This window comes from Hoplias malabaricus, chromosome 16 (assembly GCF_029633855.1).
Source record: "Hoplias malabaricus isolate fHopMal1 chromosome 16, fHopMal1.hap1, whole genome shotgun sequence".
NCBI classification, from domain to species: Eukaryota; Metazoa; Chordata; class Actinopteri; order Characiformes; family Erythrinidae; genus Hoplias; species Hoplias malabaricus.
Window position 1 is genome coordinate 28,305,115 of NC_089815.1, and position 25,914 is coordinate 28,331,028.

The following is a 25,914-nucleotide window of genomic DNA, read 5'->3' on the forward strand; positions in this document are numbered from 1 at the left end:
ACCTTAAATGTGGCGGCAGTTACATTCAGAGTTAAAAAAAAAAAATCCAAACATTTTTTAAAATAATACATTTAAAGCCTTTTTCAAGGTCTTTTCTGAGTGGCATTGCGTGTTAGTGTTTGAGTGTCACAGCCAAGTGTTTATTACATTATAAGTCTATATTACATTACATACACTGTGTTAAATATTGATAAATATAAAATTAATGTAACGGTTGGGTTAATTCTTCATGTAAACGCTAATTTTTTAATAATGGTAGGTTGTGTGTTCCTTATACAATTACAACATTAAGATATTTAAGATTTTAGAGAACTAATGATATCTGATCATGTGTTAGATGAATTTCCCTTTTATTCTCAGCACATGGCACGTGCCCAATATCCATTTATGTAATTTCAATGTTCCTGCATTGTTGTCTGCATTTTAGATCAGTTGTTATTAACTTAAAAAAGATGTATGTTCATATCTACACTTTCTCTCTCACCTCAGATAGAAACAGCTCAGCATCGCTGACTATGTTTTGAAGAAGATCTACACACCACAGCAAGCAGCTGTTCTCACTGATGGTATCCTGAATATGCCAGTAACAGACAGGAAACCAAATTTGGCTTGTCTTCCTTTTTATCAGATTAATAATCGATTAACCGAAAAAATAATCGACAAATTAATCGATTATCAAAATAATCATTAGTTGCAGCCCTACACTGAAATCGGTCGTTCTCAACAAGGCTGTTTAAACAGACGGAGAACGCTGCTGTAGGGTTTGATCCTTGTGGTATTTTGCTCAAAGCAGGTCACAGACATTTAATTAAGACCCAGAAGTGTGTTCACTAATAGAAAACGGATATAATATGTTGCATTTAAGCACTGCAAACTTCACACACCTGGCAGGGATGATACAGCTACAACAAACACCGGCAACAATATTTACTAACTGAAGTGAACAGCGTTCCGCAAAGCTGCTTTGCTCCAGAGGTTTGGCGCTCAGCCATTAAGTGCAAAGCCCTGGTGTGCATGACCCAGCAAGACCCGGCGTGAATGATTCATCGCATTCTGGTTTCATTTATTCATTTTTAAGCAGCGCCAGCCACACTCCGATGTGTGTTTTGAGCAGAGTCGCCATTAGTGTCGCCAACCTTTAAAGGGCAGAGACGGCAGAGAGCGACGGCTGGTTTGATACTTGAGTGAGGCGGTGGATATGTGGGATAACATCAAAGCTATGCTAATACATGCTAAAGGGGGTGGGGTGAGGAGGTGGAGGGGGCTAAGAAGTGGCACAGAGCAAAGTGCAGCAAAGCATCCAGTCGCTGGCCGAACCCCACTGTTGCTATGACGATGCACATTAGCTCCACGCAGGCAAAGGCGGCGAGGGTAAACGCTGGGATCCTTGTATGCTAATAGCCTGGAATGGACACATTAAGCCCCATTACAGGGCCGGGAAGACTCAAGAAAGCAAACAGCAACACACAGAGTGTGCTCGAAAATATTTGGTCATACATAATTCATGTGTGATGTACCCCTTCCCTCCTCCTTCTTGCCGCTTCCCCAAGCTCGGGCCATGGGCGCGGGACAGAAAAAGAACCATTTTTCACACTCCACTTGACAAACTGCTGCCAAACATTGTTCAGTGAGGAGGTTGCTCCTGAAGGCTGGGGGTGTTGTCATATTAGAGAGCCACGTTATTGGAAACAAGATGTTTTACGGTAAACGTTGTAAATTTAAAACTAAGATTAGGTTTAGGTTTAAGGTTAAAGTTAAGCTAGCAGTAAAATATGGATATGCTAACGGTAACTCTACAGAATGTAATGTCCCCACAATTCACAGATGAAAGTAAGTGTGTGTGTTTTCAAATGCTGTAAATGTAAATTCTTACATGTTAAAGTGAATACATTTTCTACTGTTGGGGTTAGGGTTAGGGTTAAATTAATGGTAACTGTAATCTATGTAACATCCCTACAATTCACAGATGAATGCGTGTGTGTGTGTGTGTGTGTGTGTGTTTCTTAAATTAAATGATGATAATAATTATCATCAAAAATTAATGGCGCAATACATGGCAAACAACACTAAAAAACCATAACAAACAGAAGAAATTCTAACATGAGCCTCAGTGGTATTCGGCTGTAATCCTCTCCTCTGCTCTGCTGCCTGCTGTGTCTCGAAGGTAAGAACTAAAGTAAACATTATTCCTTAAAAGTCCTACTCCTATTGATGACTATCTTTTAAAGTACCTACTTTTACAATTCAGGAGAGAGAGAGAGAGAGGGAAAGAGAGAGAGCGTGAGAGAGAGGGAAAGAGAGAGAGAGAGAGAGAGAGAGAGAGGGGGAGAGAGAGGGAGAGAGAGAGGGAAAGAGGGGGGGAGAGAGAGAGAGAGAGAGAGGGAAAGAGAGAGAGCGTGAGAGAGAGGGAAAGAGAGAGAGAGAGAGAGAGAGAGAGAGAGAGAGAGGGGGAGAGAGAGGGAGAGAGAGAGGGAAAGAGAGAGGGAGAGAGAGAGGGAAAGAGAGGGGGAGAGAGAGAGAGAGAGAGAGGGAAAGAGAGAAAGAGAGAGAGAAAAACTGATTCTCAAGAAACTGAAGTGCTTTTCAGCACACAATGAGACATTTGCTTCCTCCTCTCAGATTCACTGACAGCTCCAGGAGAAAGTACAGAGGCAGAATAACAACGACACGCCCTCATTCAGACAGCAATCCACACACAAAAACACAACACACACCTGTAGGGAAGCAGGGCTGTGCTTTGGTAAGAGAGACACTTACCTTGGTTAGAGGTATTGTTGCAATCTCACCAGCTTTCTCAGAGCTGTGGAGCAAAGAAAACATAGTTAAAAATAATTCTTTAAAACATATCTACAGACCCACAGTCCTAATTACGATAACAGTCGTGTTACAATAGTCACTTTCTAAATATCTACTGTTTATATCCAGTTCTGGGTGGTGTTGAGTCCGGAGCCTACCCAGAGTCATTGGGCACAAGGCGGGAACACACCCTGAAGGGGGCGTCAGTCCTTCGCAGGGCGACACACACTCACACACCACCCACAATATCCTGCTCTTTTGTAAAAAGAGGGTGAAAATGGCTAACACAGTATACACAGTAACAGACGACCTCCAGTCTGTTAAAGAGCCCCTATATTATCAGTGGATGTATAATGTTATTATGTTTATGATGCTAATTGCGAGGGAATGGAAACAGGCCTCTGTTCCGCACATCACCCTGAAAACAGTTTAAACGACAAGCCCAGAGGCAAGGTCAGGAGGTCGGTGCATGTGGAACACAGCGCGAATCTTCAGCACGAAGCTTCCCCTCAAAACTTTTCTAGGTTTGGTCCACAGGGTAAACCGTACCTCCGATCCTTCAAACAGGCCTCCCTCGGGGACCCCGTGGACTGATTCTCCATTCCGTCTCCATTCGGTGTTGCATTTTAGAAAGTCCTTGCTTTTGGCTCTTCCCCTGGTGTCTTTGAAATCGTTCTTTTCTTGTGCCTTTGTAGCCACAGGGCCGTTTAGAAAGTTTTCAGACGTATTAATCTGCTGTAGGAGTGGGGGGACGCCTACTGTAAGGAGTGAGTTAGGGTCAGTTTGAATGGGGAGACATTTGTTTTGGGTCAAAAACCACAGTTTCTTTGACACACGTTGAGTTTTACCTCCTTGGCAGCTGCGGTGCTTAAGGCAAGGAACATGAGGGATGTCTGAGAGACGGACTCTCTTCATCATCACCGCGTTTCAGCCTGGAACAACAGCTACATGGAAAGCAGGAGCACAGCGCTGTGGAGAATCGGGACTTTGATGTTAGTCGTCGTGCATTTATCAGTGTTTTCAGCATGTTATAAAATATATATCCACCGTCGTCTTCCCTGAGTACGAGAAGCTAACCGTCCAATATATCAATCCCTATCTTGAGCAATAAGAATTCTTCTTGTTCATAAATACATGAATCGATCCTTGACTGATGTCAGCGTCTACAAGGAGAAATATTGAGCAGTATTTCAGCAGCGCTGAAAGAGAAAGCCTGAGCATCGGCGCTCCAAACTCCATCAAATCCATACAATGAGAGAATATCAAGTGGCGAGCCTTCTGTAGTCAAAGCAGAAAGCCGGCCGTCTCTGGATGAACGTCTAAACTCTTAAACGCATCTCTGTCTAAGTATTAGAGCCTGCCTGCAGCTGTCTGCTCTTTAAAATATTTAACTAGGGGCTTTTGGAAGAGAGGCAGGTAATGCAGAGGAAATGACATTCTCCATGACTCCCCGTGACTCCGGCACAAATGAATTTCTCTTGGCTTTAATTATTTCTTTCTCCGAACGCCCCTGGAGCCTTCCTCTCCGTAGCCCGTGGATTGTGTGAAATGTTCCGCGTCTGACCTCCAATTTCCAAAAATGTTCCACAGCTTTGCTGAGAAATTGGATGCCCCACATTCCCCATCAAGCCCTGGTGCCTTTCGCGGCTTCGTCGTCGAGTCTTTGCTGAAATATTTTGCGAAGCACGCAAAGAAACTCAGCGGAGCTCGGGGCACATCTGAAGGAGGCCGTTGCTGTGCCACGGTAACAACAATAAGAAATTCTGCTGAAAACGTTAGTAGGGAGTAGCTGAAGTCCACTTTCAGGAAAACGGTGATGCTGAGTACAAACCTGACAACAGCCGGTGAAGGTCAAAGTTACTGAGCATGTGATTAAAAAGGGAAAGAGTCTCAGGTTGTGGGCTGTAAGGATATCACAGGAAGTGGGGAAGACGCGTCCAGCCAATGACATTGTGGCCATTAGTGGCAGCCACTTGTGCCGAGACACTACGCCACTGCTTTTTAAACCACACTGTGTACGAGTGTACTCCAGGATTTTAGGCCGGTGACTGTCAATACACACACATTTGTGCGATCCTGCTGATGTAGGTTCATGCCAGTTTCTGTCCTTTCAATGACGCGCATAAACAGCACCCCCTTGTGGAGAGCCTACAGCCTGCAGCTTGAGTTATTCCAAATAACAGGAGACAGCTGAGCCAACGAACGCACTAATGATCGATCACAAAAGGCTCTTATGAAGAACATGTTATGTATCACCAGCTCGGGGAGACACTTTGGATTTGGATGTGGGAATGTAATCCCTCTAAATCCCTTAGTGAAGGTGAGTCAATCCCTCTAAACACAGCTGCCCAGCGGGGCTGCTATTCCTCATTAGTGAGCTACAGGCTGGGTGCTGAGAGAGAGAGAGAGAGAGAGAGAGAGAGAGAGTGAGGCAGAGAAAAAGAGAGAGTGAGCTGGGACACATGGTCTCAGACTGAGGTGGGAGCGCGCTGTCAAAACAAGTGGCAGACGAACACGACACAGAGTCTCAGACACAGAATAGAGTCAACAAGCTGAGGAAAATCAGCAGCTTATATTCCCAACAAGACCCAGCGGCTAAAATCAGCCACGGCCATCTGCTTTAAACACCACCAACGTGTAAGATATTAAGTGACCTTTAGATAATCGATGGTGGAGCAGTGAGTGTGTTGTGAGTGGGTGGATAAAACATCCAGCGGTGTTAGAAAAGGATGCTCTGACACTCATGAATCCATTTAGAGTTTTCCCCAGGTTGTGCAATACCCCGTATATGCTGCAGGGGGCAGTATTGCTCTGTGCAAACCCAAACAACTGACCCAGCCATTTTTTCATCCCTCTCTCTTCATAACCATGGACGACACCTGTCGCTATCAAGAAAACATGCACATATTCAGAAATCAAGAGCGTACGGGCAGACATCTAAATCAAACAACTGTCAAAACACTGACAAGAGATTCTGTTTCACTCGGCAAACAAAAGAAACTGTTTCGGTGGTTAAAACACACACACACACACACACACACACACAAGTGCCATTCAGGTTTAAGAGCTCATTTTCAATTTTCCCAACTGATGATGTGTTTTTAAAAGTATGATTGATGAATCATCTGGTCCCGACAGCATCTTAATTTTAACGCTAATTGTTCCCCTGACACGGCGGGGGTCCCACATTCAACGGGAACATGTACAGTCGCTGTTTGAAAGCTTAAGTCGACTCAGACGGGATTAATCAGGCCAATGTCAGAGAAGCCGAGCATAAAAGATTGATAATACACCAAAGAGGGTACAACTACAGACACTCGGAGACAGTCATGTGCAATCATTTTTATTTCTCTATAAATATTCATGTCTCCAACAAATCTTTCAGGACTACCCTGGATTATTCAGGAAAATAAAATCTGATCCTAAAACACTATTCGCGGCTCGACTAAGACGGGACGCCTAAGGGAGGACCTGGCATTCATTTCCATTTCGCATGGGGCAGGCTTGATTTAAGGCTGTCCTCTGTTTCAGTGCGGAGTGTTTGAGAACTCCATGCTGCAGCAGTGTGACTGCACTCGAGGAAAATGGACCCATCTGGACGTGTGGTCAAACGCATGGCAGTACACCGTGTGACCAGCTGAGCTGGAGAAGAAGTGAGAGAGGAAATCTTAAATGTTCCCCTCAAATGCAGGGGTCAGTGACCCTTAAGGCATTACCCAAACACTTAAGCAAACATTTATAAAGCCACCGTGCTGTAACGGGCCGCAGTCACCGTGCTGTAACGGGCCGCAGCCACCGTGCTGTAACGGACCGCAGCCACCGTGCTGTAACGGGCCGCAGCCACCGTGCTGTAACGGACCGCAGCCACCTTGCTGTAACGGACCGCAGCCACCGTGCTGTAACGGACCGTAGCCACCGTGCTGTAACGGACCATAGCCACCGTGCTGTAACGGACCATAGCCACCGTGCTGTAACGGACCATAGCCACCGTGCTGTAACGGACCATAGCCACTGTGCTGTAACGGACCATAGCCACTGTGCTGTAACGGACCATAGCCACCGTGCTGTAACGGACCATAGCCACTGTGCTGTAACGGACCATAGCCACCGTGCTGTAACGGACCATAGCCACTGTGCTGTAACGGGCCGTAGCCACCGTGCTGTAACGGACCATAGCCACTGTGCTGTAACGGACCATAGCCACCGTGCTGTAACGGACCATAGCCACTGTGCTGTAACGGACCATAGCCACTGTGCTGTAATGCAGCAACGGCTCCCACTGGGGCTGAGTTATTTTTTTCTGCAGTATTACAATAAATATCTGTATATCTTTCAGGTTTAATGATGCCTACACAGACAACACAGAGACAGACTAATACACCCTTCCCTGCCCTGACAGATCCTGGCTTTTGAATTTTATGCTGGTATCTCTCTGGAGGCTCTTTTTTAATCTTTGGTCTGTACACACTGCCCATCATGTCCATAATCAATCAGAAACGTGGACTTGTAAAACTAGGGCTGGACGATGCCGCCAAAATTTATATCATGATAAGTTTCTCAATTTTAGTCGATACACAGTATAAAACACACTGAAGAACTTTCAAGAACAAACAAGAAACACAACATCACCATGAAACATAAACCTACTGGCTTTGTCTGTGTTTCTTATTTTTAAACTAAATTTTAAATTGAATGTTGAACTGACGACAGAGCCCTGTAATGAATAGCAGTCAGTGACAGATGTCGTAAATAATGTATACTGAATTACTGAATTCATATATATAGATAGATACTGAATTATTGTCCAGGCCTATGTCAGACTAAAACAGAGTTTTCTATTGGTCCCTGAGCCTCAATATTCATTATTATACTGGCTTTTTTTTCTTAGCATAGAAGCATGCACCCATTTCATCTTCCCTGGACGCTCCTTTTATTCTTAAAGATGATTACATCAACTTTTGAAGACATTTCTGGAGTATTTCCCATTGTACCCGTTCTCTAATTCCATGTTTGGGGTTGTGTTGGAGGCATTTCAAAATAAGAGTATATTAGAAAAACAAATTGAAGCTTATAAAGTATAATATCACATTCCTTGTATTTGTTCTGCTTTCATTTGCCGTCCTAATTATCCCAGAAACTGATGTTTGTCCATAAACGCAACCCAATGCTGCCTGGAGCAAACGAAGCTTACTTTCGGAGCTGATGAATTCATTTCTTCTATTTTTGTATCCCACTAGATGTGGGCCACTGAGGTCCTGAACATCTGGAACCTTGTAATTTACATTTGTCTGTCAGTGGTAACAAAAGAGCAATGGGGGAGTGTCCTGCTGTTTAACAACTGTGTAATTCAGCTTCAGTCAAAGCTCACGGTTGGTGAAATGTGAAAACACACACCCAGATCTGTGGGTAGCTACCCTCAGCACCCATGATGCATTTTGGGGTTTAGGTGCCTGCTCAAGGACACTTCAGCTGTGGATGCGAAGCCTGGCTTCTGGCCCTTCTCTAACCATTAGGCCACGATTGCTCTTAGCCTTTAGGCTGTGGCCGTTTAGATCTATGCAGTTAGCTCTGGATGATGCATTGTCTGTACAACACACAGTGGGCCGTCGTAACTGCATCAATGTACCACAGTATAGATATGATAGAGCCTCCCAAACACTGGAGCGGTGGAACTGGGTTCTCTGCAATGACGGTATTCCATATCATTGGGACGACCTGTATATTTTTAATCTCAAACCTATCAATCAGCACCTGTCCTCACCAAGGTTCAAGTGGCTAAATGCAATACGATCTTCACAGCAAGAATCCAACATCGGTCGTGAAGGCTTCCTACGGAGAAGAGGCACTTACTGCAAAAAGGGCAGGGCCAAACTACCTATTTCTACCCCGAATTACAGACGAAATGCTGGAAGAGCAGGTGTTAGCATAGCGTCTGATAGCAGAGTGTCAGCAGCACTCAGGAGGTTCATTAACTTTTTTAATGCAAACTTAAATACTTGATGGTGTGATATATTTGGAAAAGGTGATAACGATTTCTATCAATACTCCCCACGCTGCCTTGACTCTCAGCTGATGTTAGAGCAGGCACCAGCTACAATAAAGCCCTTTTTCTGAGGTCTGACAGCCTGGAGACGCTCTTTATTGCGTGTTGTTTTACTGAGCTATAACTGATCCAGAGCGCCAGCAAAGATGAAAAATGCCTTCCTTCGCAGCCGCCTAACCTTTCGCATTCGATACGTAAACCAGTTTGAGGCTGCGTCATCCTGCATTTCCCCCAACTTCCTGGAGATGTTTTATGTATTTTTCAGAAAACCGCGGCATATTTCATCAACCACTCCAGTGCCGCGTGCCGAGTGATTGAGAGAAAGGAAATGGAGCGAGTGGCCTATTTCAAACAGCATTAGGCACCTAATCAATGCCAACCATCGGCACGACATGAAAGAGAAGCCATGACACATCCGCCCCACTTTGCAAAAAAGCGAGACTGGGAAAGGTGCGCTATGCTCCCTGTGCGATTGTCTGTGTAGGTGTACGTATGAGCGAGTGTGTGTACACTTACTCCTCCAGGGAGATGTTGGAGTAGATAAATGTGTGTGTCAGTAGAGTGGTCTCCATCCGGACCCCGCTGGTATTTAAGGGCCTCTCCTCCAGGACGGACTTGACAGCCATCTGGGGAACGATCTCCAACACTGCCCAACACCTGTACGAGAGAGAGAGACTGAGACAAATTCACACCTTCCTACCTCACATGGGATCTCTCGCTCTCCGTGAGCCCGGAGACTATTCCCTCTCCGGAGCGAAGCCATAATGAATAAAACAAATGAATAAACACTGTAAACTTGTTCCAGAAACTCTGCTTAATGAACGCAAGATCAGATGTGATTATTTCCCTTGTGTGGGGGTAAATATAGGACGTGATTTATATGATATTGCATTAAGAGCCTGTACACCTGCTTAATGCCTCGTGATTAATCTCAGCTCTAAGAACAGTGAGTTTTAAAGAGTTTTAATAACGCCGCTGGACTATTCTCCATTCTGTATCTTCTCGGTTTACAAACTCCACATGTCAAGGTTGAGAAAGATTAGCAGAATTAGGGTGAATGAGTACGTTTAAAATGCCTATTAATGATTTAGTAATTGAAGAAACATATGGCAATTAGGAAAATGTACTCACTGCCAATAATCCCCAGTCCTGCTCACTGTTCCTCCTCTAACTACACTAACCTCTACACAGGTTACAGCAGCCTTGAAGATTAACTGTGGCTCCGCGAGTCATGTGCTGAATGCATAGTAGAAGCACATAGCTCTAAGAACAGCGAGTTTAATAATGACTCAGGATCCCTCGCTCTCAGGCTATAAACAGCATGAGTTTAGACTGGCAATGAACGATAGGCATTTGAGGCACATTTATTTTGCACAAAATGCCCATCTTGTTGCTTTGCTGGGATTAAAGGGAGCATCTTATCCACATTTTCCACAATTGAAGAGAGTTCTGGGCTTTTAATGAAACGCCTGCGACATGCTTTACTCAAAATACCACAAGCCGCACCGCAGGGTTCCCCCCGTCTACCGTGATACTCCTCCTCAGACCTGAACTCTTTGAGGCTTGGACTTCTCTAACAAAAAACATTTTTTAATTTGCATCAAGCTGATTCATGCGTTCTCAAAATGAAGTGGACAGGGAAAGACAGACAGAAGAGTGCACCTTTCGTTTTTTACATTTCCACCATTACATTTTATGTTTTAACACCCTTTGCTCTGTGGCGAGGCGCATTATCATCCTGAAAGATGACTTCATCATAAAATCTGTTCTCTTTTAATGGAATAAGAGAAGTGTCCAGAATGTCAGTGTCCTCTGTTCAGGTGACGATGGCTGACTCTGTAAAAGAAGACTTGTTTCAGTGATTTGATTGTTTTCTTCAGGCAGTCGTCTTTTATTGTTTCATTTCAACAGCAACAGGACCCTACATTGGGTCCCTACAATGTCCCCCAATTCCTACATTGTCCTCTTGTCAAACGCAGATCTGGAGTCTTCACTCTGCTCCTTTTCAGGAGTCAGTGTTGGTTTACGTTTGTCTTTTCTAAATAAAAATCCCATTTCTATCAGCCCACTTCCGTCACAAACACTGACTCATGTTTCCTTGGTCTACCCTTATGTTTTCCCTTTTTAACCTCCCCATTTCTAAATATTTATATACAGGGGGTCCTCGACTTACAATGTTGATCCGTTCCTAGGTCGCGTCGTAAACTGATTTTCGGTGTAAGTCGGAAAATACGTACATACTGTACGTAAATAACATACTGTAAGCACTTATCCTATCCTAACACCTATCCTCCTCGGTCCCGAGCCGCGTAACAGTGTATTCTTCCGCCGCGCACACCACACAGGAAGTTCACGTTACGACGTTTACGACGCAAAACCACTTACGTCAAAACAAGGCTTTACACAGTAAATGGGAGATGTGTCGTAAACACGAAACATCGTAACTCGGGACTGACGTAAACCCGAGGACCTCCTGTAATACGTTTTTATAACTGTGTCATTAAATATTTATCTTCCTTTACCTAGTTTCAATCGCAATTTCTCATGTTTTATTTAAATTAGCCAAGTCCAGCAGCTCCTAAAACATCTGTAATCACTCCCTTTGACCTTCATACTAATTAGCATTTTTAGACTTGTGCCAGTTTTTTGTCTCTGTCCAAAGAAGCCAAATAGAGTAGCTTTACAGGAGACAGAAAAAAAATATTTTTCTTTCAATGGATAAAGTCAAAGTCAATGTAAGAATGTTTTAATTTCACACATTTTTGGAGCATTTCCATTGGTCCATTCTATTACACAATGTGACGTAGAGCTGCTGTGATCAAATTATGTACTAAACTAAAATCAACAAAAACGGAGATACATGTTTTTGCTTGAACAATGATTAGTTTTAGAAATCCAAATGACCAGGTGTTTATTTACACAATCGTAGCTCGAATAATTAGTTTGAGGCCTTTTTCACCAAGAGCCAGACTTATCGTTGATTTCCCAGTAAACAAAGAACGTCCCTGGACGTTCAAAATAGGTCTAAAAGTAGTCTGTCCATCAAGGACATATTGTAAACGTCAATGGACGTCCAAAATTCATCTTAATAAGTTAGTTAAGTGGTGACCAATCGATAACGTCAGTGGACGTCCAAAATGCGTTTTATACAAGTAATTTATTTCGGGACCAATTAATAACGTCAATGAACGTCCAAAATACATCTAATAGTCGTCTTTTCAATGTCTGTGTTTGGACATCTTTTCAACTTTCATTTTCAACCTTAAGAGAACGTTGATTAGACGGCAGTCATTACGTTATTTCAACGTTGAATCAACGGCTAAATGTTTACTGGGTTATTTATTTCCTGTGATGTAATATATATATATATAAATTCAGTGTGAACATCCTCCGAGGCTGTTGATTTGAGCCAGGGATAGTGTAAGGAGCCACCTATCCAGGTTAAAACAGCCTTGAACAATTACGCTCTAGATCCCTGTGAGTCATGCACTGAATTTATAGCAGAAGCGCCACCGGCTCCTTGCGAACGTTTTCTGTCAAAGCCTTCGTCTTGAATTCCATATGCAGCGGATCCCCAAGGCAACCAGCTACTTTACATCTACCTTCAGGATCCAGGCCTGTTACAGGCGTATAATACCACGTCTGATGACAGCTTTTTTATTTTGTTTTATCATTTCCCGGGCCCTGCCATGCTTTGGTTGGATAAAGTGTGTGGGGGGGCTGCGGGAGAGATGACTTTGGTGTGTGTTGTTGTTATTCGTGGAGGACAGACGCGCTGTCAGTGCTTCCACGCTCCTACGGCTTACATAATCACAGTCCAGTGGTCAAAGAGAAGTCATTATCATAGGACAGGAGTGTGTGTGTGTGTGTGTGTGGGTTTGTGGCTCGTTCATGGAGCAGACAGCCCCCTTTAGCCCTGGTACCTGGGTGTTCCGCAACAAAAGCGGATTATCCTCAGACCTGCTCCTCTCTTGCTATCTCCCAGTGAAAATTCGAGAGAGAAAATGGGTCAATGGCGAGCATCAGCATGCAGCCGCAGCATATTAATGACAAAAGTCGGCCTGTGACAGATGAGATCGCTCCACAAGGGCTCTCTCTTTGTCTCTTGCCCACCCCCCCCACCACCACCACTACCACCCCCACCTTTTTTGCTGCTTCCACTTCCATCTCTATCTGTGTTTCTCTCTTTGCGGCTACTGCTAACATTGCTCTCTCTCTCTCGCTCTCTCTCTCCATCTCCCTCTTTTTTCTCAACATCTATTTATCATTTTCTTATTCTCCTCCTCTTTGGGCCTTCCTCTCTCTCTGCTACTACTGCTTCCATTCCTCCTGCCATCTCTCTCTTGCTGTACTTCTATCTCTCCCTCTATTTCTCTTTGTTACTACCTCCATCTCTCTCACTCTCTATCATGCTTTATTTCTCTCTCTCTCTCTCTCTATTGCTCCAATTCTCTTTATCTCTTTCTGTGCCTCACTCTCTCGCTACCACTATTTCCATTCTTCACTCCATCTCACTGCCTCTTCTACTAATTCTAATGCTTCTGCTATTTCTCTGTTACTACCATTTCCACCTCTCTCTGTATTACCCTCTCTCACTATTAATTCAATTCTCATCATATATTTCTCCCCATGCCACTCTCTTTCTCTCTGCTACTAACTCCATTCCTCCCTCCATCTCCCTTTCTCTACATCTCTATTTCTGTATTCATCACCCCCTCTCTTGCCCCCCCAGCTACTACTTCCAATTCTTCTACTGCTTCTATCTCTCACATTCTTCTTTCTTTGTTACTACTACCTCCATCTCTTTCACTCTCTCTCTATCATTCTCTATTACTCTCTCTATCGCTACTATTCTCTCTGCTCCTTTTTGTATTTGTCTCTTCATCTCCCTTTTTATCCCTCTCTCTCTTTGCTACTCCTTCTTTCAGTTTCTCTCTGTCCTTCCCTCTGTTTCTCCCCCTCCTCTCTCACTTTCTGTGCCACTCTCTTTCCCTTTCTCTCTTCCACAGCTCTGTACCCTCTCTCCTCACCTTTTTTCTATTTCAGTTTTCTCTGAACCTCCACCTGCACACCGTCTGACTTTCTGCAAACAAATAAATAAATAAAAAGAGGTGCAGTGTTGGAAGTGTGCTGAGAGAAGCACTGGGAGCAGTTCAGAAGGGACCTTGCTCTGACTGCAGAGAATCATGGCAGACAGTATAAGCCGAGGGTAGCCAGCGCACTTTCCTGAGACTTCAATCCTGCAGCCTTTATGGGACTAAACTGCCTGTGTGCAGGGTTCAAGGATGGGGTCGGGCTGCGGATCAATAGCGCTGCCACGGTCCGAAATAAACTCCAAAACAGCCTGGCGGATGTAGGAGCCAGACCGGGACGGATCAGTAAACTGGTGGAGGTATAACTGCTGGGGAAGATGGATGGATAGCACTTGGGTGCGACAAAAAAAAAAAATCCATTCCAAGTCCAGCTAGAGACTTGAATTTCAACACAGAGTTTGAGAGGTGGAAATCTGGTCCAGTGAAGAGCATTATATCCAGCAGCCGTCAGAATGATTAATGAGAAAATAATCGGTTAAAGCCTGCTCCTATAAATATTGCCTTTCTTTATCAGGTCTCGGAAGAAAGCAGCAATAAGAATAGACCTGGAACATAATGGCATTTTCTACATATGTGTAAGAGTCGATTTAAATACTCTCTCCACTACATTAGGTCTCTTCACCTAAGACGAATTGCTCCACTACGTTCTTAGCAATGGATTGATTAGCGAATAGCTTGTAGCCGGGGTCCATGGGCTGTACTTGGCTTCAAAAACAATGCCTTGTAGCTCAGTGAAAAGGCTCCTGAGTCACACTGTAACACAAAGTGAGCTGAAAACAAAAGAAAGCAAGAGCAAGCAGTAGTTTGCCATGTTAGCCAGAGGACAGAAATGATATCTTCTGAAACTAGCTGCTAAAGCTGAAAGACTAAAGACGCATGATATAAACTCCTTCCGAAAGCTGTAGTTTCGACAAAATCCCAAAAGAAAACACTGGATCTAAGTTCGCGCTCGATGACACACAGTAATGACCAGGTTTCTGACAGCTGAGGGACAGATAAGAAAAACAATACCAGAGACGCTTTACTGTCCTTGAGCTAGCATTAGAGTGCTAATGCTAACAGTAAAGTGGTTCATCAGAAGAGTACACACTTGTACACACAGCTGACAAACACTTACCTCAACACAACAGAAATGTTTACAAATACAAATATAAATCGTGTCCTAACAGAGATTAGTAACTAAAGAAATGCTGTTCAATATCTGCTTTTAGCCTTTTAAGAAGGGATCTTTACTGATTTCATTTTCAGTCAAAATAGCAACCAAGTGTTACCAAGGACAATGGACAATGATTCCAGACCCAACGCTAACCTGAAGGGAATGATTACAGAAGATGAATAAATGAATAAACAGTCACTTAACTTGTGATATTCCTTATTCAGGATATATTTCTGAAAATATCAGACATTCATTCATTCATTCATTCATTATCTGTAACCCTTATCCAGTTCAGGGTCACGGTGGGTCCAGAGCCTACCTGGAATCATTGGGCGCAAGGCGGGAATACACCCTGGAGGGGGCGCCAGTCCTTCACAGGGCAAATATCAGACATAAAATAGTCCAATATAGATACGTCTTTATTGATTTATAGGTCCCCTAGGTTTGAACCAGGGACCTATTGATGAGTGAAATTGTCTGCCAATGACACTGAGCTGTTTGAAAACTGAGACTCCTAACAACCAACTGCAAGACATTCTGCAACAGCGCCACCCTGGGAGGTGACAGGATGTGAAGCATACCTCCACAAAAGCAGACATGATTACAAACGATAACCAATGCAGCAGCCGTTTAACCCTTTACTTGTCTTACTGTGTCATTAGCTGTTTGCCAGATGCCTTTGAAAATCATGGCCACCCTTCCAAAAGAATCTGGGGTTTATGTCTCTCCTCAAAGTGCGGTGATGTGTCACAGTTTGATGGCTTGAGACCTGTTTAGAGGACGGCGATGTTTGATAAACAGGGTTTGAGTGAGGAGCCGGTCCTCTCGGACTGTGGTGGGAGGCGGGGATCTCGCTGTGGTGACGAAGACGGCGTGGCGGGAGTCTCCTGCAGTAGCTCATCAGCGGCAGTCAGCACAGCCGGAGTCCTGCAGTGATCAATGTGCAGCCGGCGTGCAGACGTTAATGATGCAGCCGTGGGGCCGGCTCCAGCTCTTCCACTTTCTCACTGATGACTCAATTACAGCCTGTGCAGGACAGCGTCCACCTAAAGCAAACCGAATCAAAACCATGGGGCATTAGCCACGTCATTTGTCTGGCTGCTGCCTCGCCTGGCGGGTGACAAAGGAGCAGGCCGTTAGATGACAAAAACGGCGCCATGGAAAGCAGTGGGACGTGGGGCTGACCCGCGTGGGCTACCGCAGCATAAATATTTGTGCAGAGTGCTGACTGGACTGACGAAGCTTCTACAAGAACACAGGGCTTGTACTACATTGTTATGTGTCTGGTTTGACAGTGAGCGGGCGCCAGCTCCACTTGTTAACGCTAGAGACTGTTGAAAGTGGTAGTAACTAAAGGAAAAAGCACACATCCTTTGAGTAGCCTGTTAAAACTGCTCTCTATTTATAAATAAAAACAAGCGCATACACAACACAGGCCGCATTCAGAACCAGCACGGGCACTGGTGAGGCGGAAAATGAGGAGAGACAACGTAATTAGTTTTTAAATTCAGGTGGGCTATTTTGGTGGGTGTGCAGGGGATGGGGGGTGGGGGGCTGAGGAAGGAGGTCTAGGTCTTTGTTATGACAATGAATGTGCTACACAAAACCAATAATTCTGCACAAACAGTGGCAGGTAATGTCACCTTCAGTCGGGGCTGTAATTAGAGCGTGACCATGGCAAGGAGAGAGAGAGAGAGAGAGAGAGAGATGGAGGACATGGAGGGAGGGCGAGAGAGAAAGAAACAGTGAGAGAGAGAGAGACAGAACAAATTCAAAATCTACAGTAGACACGGGAATTGCTGGCGCTACACAGACAAAAGAGCCACCCACGTGTCTCAGTGATTTTTTTTTTTATTATACCAGAGGTAAATGTAAAAATACTGCCCCAATACTACTTCCATTTTTTACAAATCCACCTGTATTATGACTATGAGGTTTTGTTTGAATAAAAACATGTACTATGTCCTATATCCAGGTACATGGTGTTAGACGATATACCTTGAGGAACAATTTTTCCATCAGTACGCTGCAAAATCAGAGAGCACCTTTACTTCACATCAGTATCTCAGAAAGGGTCATTTTTCCAGAGATTAGATTTCTGAGTGTGGTGTGTTCTCCCTGTGTCTGAATGGGTTTCCTCTGGGTGACTGTTTGTGAGTGGTGTGGTGTGTTCTCCCTGTGTCTGCGTGGGTTTCCTCCGGGTGAATGTCTTTGAGGAGTGTGGTGTGTTCTCTCTGTGTCTGAATGGGTTTCCTCCAGGTGAATGTCTGTGAGGAGTGTGGTGTGTTCTCCCTGTGTCTGAATGGGTTTCCTCCGTGTGAATGTCTGTGAGGAGTGTGGTGTGTTCTCCCTGTGTCTGCATGGGTTTCCTCCAGGTGACTGTCTATGAGGAGTGTGGTGTGTTCTCCCTGTGTCTGAATGGGTTTCCTCCGGGTGACTGTCTGTGAGGAGTGTGGTGTGTTCTCCTTGTGTCTGAATGGGTTTCCTCTGGGTGACTGTTTGTGAGTGGTGTGGTGTGTTCTCCCTGTGTCTGCGTGGGTTTCCTCTGGGTGACTGTTTGTGAGTGGTGTGGTGTGTTCTCCTTGTGTCTGCGTGGGTTTCCTCTGGGTGCTACAGTTTCCTCCCACAGTCTAACGGCACATGATTGTTGGTGGATTGGCAGTGTGAAACTACACAGGTGTGAGTGTGTGAGTGACTGGGTGAGTGCGTGAAACTGTCCACAGGTGTGAGCGTGTGAGTGGCAGGGAGTGTTTGGGAGTATTGCATCATGAGATGCAGAAAGTAAAACCAATTTCTAAGACTGAACTTGTAACTGTGTACGTTTTGATAACGTCTGTCCCTCTTCTATCAAGCTTTAATTTGGAAGCTGATATTTTACTGGAACCCAGAGAAGCTGATACTGATATTTAGTCTTAATCGAAAGCACAACCTGCTTCTGTTAAACATTAATTAGAAATGAAAACGGGTTGTATATTGGGGCATTAGGGAAAAACATTATGAGTGGAAGCAGAAATAGACAAGTAGATAATTTCATAACCTTCCTTCCTCCAGTCTTGGGCAGATTTATTTGTTAATCTGTTTGTGGATATGCTCCAGCAGATCTCTCTGAAAAAGCATTTCGACTCTCTTCTCGCTGGAGGCAGAACAACAGAGTAACGTTTTGGGGTGATAATTACATATCAAAATTATGAGCTGACAAACCCAGAAAAGAAGAAAGAAAAAAAAAAAAAACGAAATTACTCGGCGAGTTGAAGAATGGGCCAGAAGCAGTACGGCGGGGTGCCAATAAAGCAACTCCGAACACAGCGTACTTCAAAATGATGATCAATCAAAAGTGTGTGGTTTGTTTAGTTCTTCTTTTATGTTTCATAAGTAGAAAGTGCAGAACATTTCCAGTGTAATTCGGCTCCGGTGGGGAATCGGACGAGGACGGGTATCGGGACGCGTTGAGATCCGTCGGTTTTGCAGCACCCACAAGAAAACACTTACTTCTTTTATGTGTGGAATCAAAGTCATTGTGAGTGTGAAAAGCAGAGCATGGCGCTCTGGACAAAGCCCAAATTACAGTAGCATGCAAACCTCATGAACAAAGCGATTTAGACTCACGTCCCCGTGTTTCGCCCATTCTTCCCGCCGTACGAGGCTGCGTGAGCCAGGCCCAGTGTTTTCGGTGAAGACACAAACAGTGTGAGGTATGATGTGCTGATTTGTGGTGTGGGGGTGGTAGTGCTGAAAGCACATCTCCTGCTATTCTGATTAACTTCCTTCATCACTAAAAGAGCAGATGCAGCCTATTTGCGAGATGCAAATGAGAGAGGCTGCCCGTCTGAGGAAACGAAGGTGGCTGACAGTGGATATAAAACTTCATTGTTGCCTCCAGTTACAATATAGGCGTTTTAGAAAGGCTGGCCAGAAATGATTGCGAGTAGAGTTCAATAAGGTAGAGGGAACGACATCAGGGTGGAGTTAAATCAAATGGCCACGTTGGCTGAGGTGAGAGTAAATACATTTGGATTACATGCAGCAGCAAATCAAATAATGCTCTGTGGTGGCAGTAACTCAAGCGAGCGAGGCATAGCCAGCTGAATCAAACGCTCTAATAACCTCGGACCTAATTCATCAGCGTGGCTTGATGAAACACACCAAAGCGAGTGCCAGCTAATATTTCGTTATTAGCCACATGCAAACACTGGACTTGTTATATGAATAATAGAGAAGCCAGGGCATTAAGGCTGCCTTTAACTCCCACGTACAAATGGAAGCAGCTTGGGGCCATGTATCGATACGACTCTGTCGGCAACAATCAATCCCACCAAGACGAAATGCAGGGCTCAGAGTGGCTCCTGGTGAATGTTAAAGCTTCCCTCCAGTCATCAATTAAACCCCTAAAACTCATCTCTGTTCATCCAAGTGACAGATTTAGAAGATATTTCCAAGTTAAAAAAAAATCTGTAATGCCTTGTAAGTGGCTTAGAGGCTCTACACCTTTGGCTTCATTCAGAATGTTTGGATTTATGAATATGTAAATAGTCCCGACTCTTTCTCTGCAGCTCGAACTTACCAGCACTTTTACTAGCATCTGGATGCTGCATAATGGTAGTGGTAATGCAGCCATATGTGTGTTAACCGGACACCGTCAAAACACTAAAAAATAATCCATCCTTGGTGACCACCAATCACAGTCTGGGATAGGTTCCATACATGTCCCGGTGGGGCATCGGATTTGACACGATTCACCATTTACCCCATCCCCTCGACTCTATCAATATCTATCCAACGGTGCTCCTGTGTTGGTCTAGTGCCAGCACGCTGGAGCTCCTCCAGGTTGAAAGGCTGCAAGGGCAGGCGCACACCTCTCTTGCAGTGCCACACAGTCTCTGTATCACTTGTCTGCGTCTGAGCTCTTTCATGTAGGCAGCCCTCGTCCGCCGAGGTCACCGACGCTCACGCAAGCGAGGAACTGTCCGCCTACGAGAGGGAAATGTCAACACAGCAGATGGCCGGGAGTCCATGATGCACTGTCAGCTTCCACAGTCCACTGTAACTTCTTGAGGTCCACTCCGACTTATGCTTTAGCAACTTTGGGACAGTGAAACACAGCTTAGCTACACCTGGGTCTCCACTGGCATCTTCGCCATAGCATTGTGCCCATAGCACACAAGCTGGTGGGACTGGTTCCTTAGATTTATGATGTCAGAACCCCTGCCTACCTGAATCTGCAAGTTTGAGGCAGTCTTTGGAATGCTACACTTTCAAAGCGGAGATGCTCAGCCACGGCCTTGACTTCTAACACCACACACATTCCGTAAAAAGTGTCGAAGCATCATTCATTACACAAACCACAGTCTGCAATGGTAGGAGACCTAAAGAGTGGCCAGAAAGCTCCGCAGAAGTGTGGTCAGGGCCTCCTCTGTGCTCCTGATGAGAGATCTCATCTCTTGGCCCACTCTCCTTTCATTTCATTTGCTCCCAGATAATTGCTTTGGCTCTCTGGAGTAACAAAGTGCTGATTGCTAACTCAATAGCTTCTTTGCAAATGATTAGATGGAACGAATGCTTTTTGGAAAGGACGGACTGTGCCGGACTGACTGAGACATCAGAAACAAAGAGCTGATGCAGTAAGCCTTTCGGTCTTGCCCTCTCGCCTAGAGTTTTGAGCTTGTTGTTTTCTGGGTCGGACCAAAAGGGCACAGTGTATATGTCGGCATTTTTCAGACACTTCAAAAAGCAAGAGCTAACAACAAAGGCTTGATAGCGCCTGAAACAAGGGTGCGTTTAATCGTGAGCAATTTTGGGACAGATGTTGCTGTGTGGGAAAACATGAAATATAAAAATATTAAGCTTACCATAACACATTCAAGAGGGCACATGTAGCAAGACCTCCCAGTACAACTCTTCGGAACCACATGACCTGCCAGAAAACATTACAGAGCTGAGGTTATCACCCTGGATGCTTACTCTGAAGTGTCGCACAGAGTTAGCATCATTTAGCTGGAGTTACCTGAGATTTGTTGTGGGAAACTTCGGAAAATAAGAAGGGCATCACATTGACAATGCCACCTAAGCAGACGGAGAAAAACAGAACACTTTATCAACCACTTATCACACACAATTTCCCCCAACACCTTACTTTTCCTTTACTGTATAATAGCTTCATTTTTTTCACATTCAGACAGTGTTTAAGAAATAGCTGCGAATGCAAAACAAACTGTCTGAGATTTAAAAAATGCTGATTGTGGCTAAACTTTACTTGCAGTAAAATGAAAATCATCATTACAAAAATATGAAACAGGACCTGGGGATTACAACTCCTACGTTACAGCAGATGGCACACAGTGAAAGGTAAGAGCCCTTGTAATTGCAGCTACTCCCTGGAGCCTGATGCAAGATTTTAGACAAATAAACACAGCAGCGAATGCTTGGGAGGCGGCTTGGTAATTTTTTAAAAATCCACATCAACTGACAGCCACTTACAATACAGAAATATGAAATTGAAATTTGGTCTTTATGTATCATCAGTACAGAACCCTGTTGCTCACCTCGTGTCAATTTGTATGAAGGGTGGTCTGACACTGTGCTCTCAATGTAAACAAAGCCTGCTCCCCGAGTCTTTAAAAGCAGAAATCCCATTACAAACCGCGAGGTTCCAGAGGGGTACATACTCGGCCCCTTCAAATAAGGCTCGTGAACTAGCAGCTTTTCCTGAGAAGGTGTCACAGTGGCCCGGGCTGCAAATGAGAGCAGGGCGACGAGCTGGGCTCTGCTGAGCAGATTTTTTTGTTTGCTCTGTTGACAGGAGTCTCTAGTGACCACTGGGGGAAGGCTGCCTCAGGACCTTACCGCTCCGAGTGTGGCAGCCAATTAACGGGATTAGAAATGGAGGGAGAGAGAGAGAGAGAGAGAGAGAGAGAGAGAGAGAGAGAGAAACAGGGAGAATTTCATGGCTCCTTGGCTCATGTCTACATTGTTACACTGACAGGGTTACGGAGGCACCTCTATTAGCTATTCAGCACACAAGCAGCACTCATCCTAATTAACACTTACAGGGGTATCTCTACTCCTCTGCCACACTATTACCCCCCTCCCACCACACACGCACACACACACACACACACACCTGAGCATCCTAACACACCTGGTGATGAAAATGAAAACTTATTTTTTTTCTTAACATGTTCTCACCTGGTGACTTTATTCAGTCACATAATGTCTGCTCTGCTGGAGAGAGAGAGAGAGAGAGAGAGAGAGAGAGAGGGACAAAGAGAAAGAGAGAAAGAAAGAGAAAAAGAGAGAGAGAGACAAAGAGAAGGAGAGACAAAGAGAGAGAGAGAAAGGGAGAAAGAGAGAAAAAGAGAGAGAGAGAGGGAGAAAGAGAGAAAAAAGAGAGAGAGAGACAGAGAGAGAGTGTGAGAGAGAGAGAGACAGTGAGAGAGAGAGATAGAGAGAAAGAGAGACAGAGAGAGAGAGAAAAGATAGAGAGAGAGAGAGAGAGAGAGAGAGAAAAGGGAGAGAGAGAAAAAAACAGAGCGAGAGAAAGGGAGAGAGAGAGACAGAGAGAAAGAGAAAGAGAGAGAGAGAGAAGGGAGAGAGAGAAAAAAACAGAGAGAGAAAGGGAGAGAGAGAGACAGAGAGAGAGAGTGAGAGCCTGATAGAAAGAGCAAGACAGAGAGAGAGAGAGAGCGAGACAGAGAAAGAGACAGAGAGAGAGAGAGGGAGAGAGACAGAGAGAGAGAAAGGGAGAGAGAGAGAGTGAAAGAGAAAAAAAGAGAGAGCGAGACAGAGAGAGAGTGTGAGAGAGAGAGAGAGTGAGAGAAAGAGATAGAGAGAAAGAGAGAGACAGAGAGAGAAAAGAGAGAGAGAGAGAAAAAAAAAAAAGAGAGAGAGATCTTTCTTACCGAGAGCAACTGTTCCCATAAGGAAAGGTTTTCCGATCTGGGTGAAGTCATTCGTGCTCTCCTGGTGAACCTCTGAACCCACGACAAATGTCACCGCCACCTTGGGGCAAACAAATTATGACAGGCTCACAGCCACAAGTCACAAAGCAAGAGAGTCCGATGTAATTCAGACCACCAATAGATTCTCATTTCAAATGACATTTGCAGGGATATACAAAAGCAGAGCGGAGGGGGTGTGTGTGATGAAGAACGCCCCGCTGGCCCCAGCAGAGGTTATAGGAAATGCCTCGAGAGAAACATGACCAAAAATATGTGTTTTAACACAAAATGATAGTTTTTATGTCATGACCAGAGAGACAAGGAGATGGAGTGATACTATTAAACGGAGAGATGCAGGGTGGAGAGAGAGTGAAGCTCTTGACCTGAATACACAGAACTCAGACACTGATGCACTACATTACAGTGGAACTACACTGATTCTTAGGGTTTTACGTTTCTGGAAATGTATGGAACACACTACTCAAACACACAGGGAAGGATTTACAGTGATGGTGATGGTAACCAGGTGTCCCAAGAGTTTAAAGCTATTACACAAAATGGCTGTGTTTGTGTGTGTGTGTGTGTGTGTGTGTGTGTGTTAGAAGACATTGATTTACAAGCGTTCTGAGATAAAGGTCGGCACTGAGATGTTTCTTTAATACGTTTATTTCAGAAATACGCAAAGCATAAGACAACATTTTATAACTTTATTTTAAGGGAAATGTTTAAGGAGATTATCAGGGTCTTTCTCATTTCAGAGTCTTAATTACACACTTGGACGTGGTGCATTCACTCTGTTTACATCTTCTTATATATTTTACATCTTACACTTATATAGTGCTTTATAGAACCCAAAAAGTGTGTGTTCATTGGAATATTATGGATTCGCTTCAGCCCTGAGAGAGGTCAGACTGTTGCAGTGTATCACACACTCACCCAGTATCACTTCACATATTCACCCAGTCATTTACACACTCACCCAGTCATTTACACACTCACCCAGTCAGTCACACACTCACCCAGTATCACTTCACATATTCACCCAGACAGTCACACACTCACCCAGTCATTTACACACTCACCCAGTCATTCACACACTCACCCAGTATCACTTCACACATTCACCCAGTCATTCACACACTCACCCAGTCATTTACACACTCACCCACTCATTCACACACTCACCCAGTATCACTTCACACACTCACCCAGTATCACTTCACACACTCACCCAGTCAGTCACACACTCACCCAGTATCACTTCACATATTCACCCAGTCAGTCACACACTCACCCAGTATCACTTCACATATTCACCCAGTCAGTCACACACTCACCCAGTATCACTTCACATATTCACCCAGTCATTTACACACTCACCCAGTATCACTTCACACACTCACCCAGTCAGTCACACACTCACCCAGTCATTCACACACCCAAAATTTCACACACTCACCCAGTATCACTTCACACACTCACCCAGTATCACTTCACATATTCACCCAGTCAGTCACACACTCACCCAGTCATTCACACACCCAAAATTTCACACATTCACCCAGTCATTCACACACTCACCCAGTATCCTTTCACACACTCACCCAGTCACGTACACACTAAACCAGTCATGTAGACACTCACCCAGTCACACACACTCACCCAGTCACTCACACATTCACCCAGTCACTCACACCTGTGGGCAATTTCACACACTCACCCAGTCACACACACACACACACACACAGTCACTGACACCTGTGGACATTTTCACACATTCACCCTGTCACGTACACACTAAACCAGTCATATAGACACTCACCCAGTCACATACACTCACCCAGTCACTCACAACTGTGGACAATTTCACACACTCACCCAGTCACACACACTCACCCAGTCACTCACACATTCACCCAGGCACTCACACCTGTGGACAATTTCACACACTCACCCAGTCATGTACACACTCACCCAGTCACACACACACACAGTCACTCACACCTGTGGACATTTTCACACACTCACCCTGTCACGTACACAATAAACCAGTCATATAGACACTCACCCAGTCACACACACTCACCCAGTCATACACACACTCACCCAGTCACTCACACCTGTGAACATTTTCACACACTCACCCAGTCATGCACACACTCACCCAGTTACAAACACACTAACCCAGTCACACACACTCACCCAGTCACTCACACCTGAGGGCAGTTTCACAGCCAATCCAAATACCAGGGTGTGTGTTCTGACTGTAGAAGGAAACCAGAGCAGACAACACACCAAAGTCCTCACAGAGAGTGACCTGAGGTGAGGAATGAACCCAGGACTCCAGGACATTACCCAGAACCCCAAGCGTGATTTATATTCCAAATTCAATCAATTCTTAGTCATCATTTTAGACTCTTTCTACACCTCCATTCACCACAAAAACACTGGTGTCAGAAAATGTACAAATGAAGATGCTTTGAAGAAATGGTGACAACAAAAACACCCCATTCCTCACACAATCCCTTCTGCTTGTGGATTGAAAGGAAGCTGCATGACAGGCCCAGTATGAGCAAGCCAGGCCACAGCTGTGGAACAGGCAACAGAGTGGAAGATACTAAAATATACAGCACAGTCATCATGCGTCATCACGCATTAAAAGCCTTTACATGTAAGCACCTTCGAGTCAGTGCTATCAGACGTTCACAGAGCTCCTCGCTGACAGGACGACACTGCATTAGTCACGTGAGCCAGGGCGAGGTGGGCTCCTTCTGTTGTGTTAACCCCAATTCTCACTATACGGAAGCTGCCAGAAGATAGGAGCCCAGAGGAGCATGTGCGAGAGGCTGCTCTTTATTTGGGGGGTTGACAGCCCACCTGCGCCGTGTAGCT

At 44.7% G+C, this 25,914-nt stretch overlaps 1 protein-coding gene across 1 annotated transcript in view; it reads right to left on the reverse strand.

Annotated features, from left to right (window-relative positions):
* si:ch211-51h4.2 (uncharacterized) overlaps positions 1-25,914 on the reverse strand; it is a 111,350-nt gene that overhangs the window by 23,427 nt on the left and 62,009 nt on the right. The window contains exons 9-13 of the mRNA XM_066648237.1: positions 22,984-23,083; positions 21,090-21,148; positions 20,935-20,999; positions 9,356-9,496; positions 2,758-2,800 (exon numbers count right to left, since the gene is read on the reverse strand). Of these exons, the coding sequence (XP_066504334.1) occupies positions 2,758-2,800; positions 9,356-9,496; positions 20,935-20,999; positions 21,090-21,148; positions 22,984-23,083 (408 nt within the window). The remainder of the gene's footprint in view (positions 1-2,757; positions 2,801-9,355; positions 9,497-20,934; positions 21,000-21,089; positions 21,149-22,983; positions 23,084-25,914) is intronic.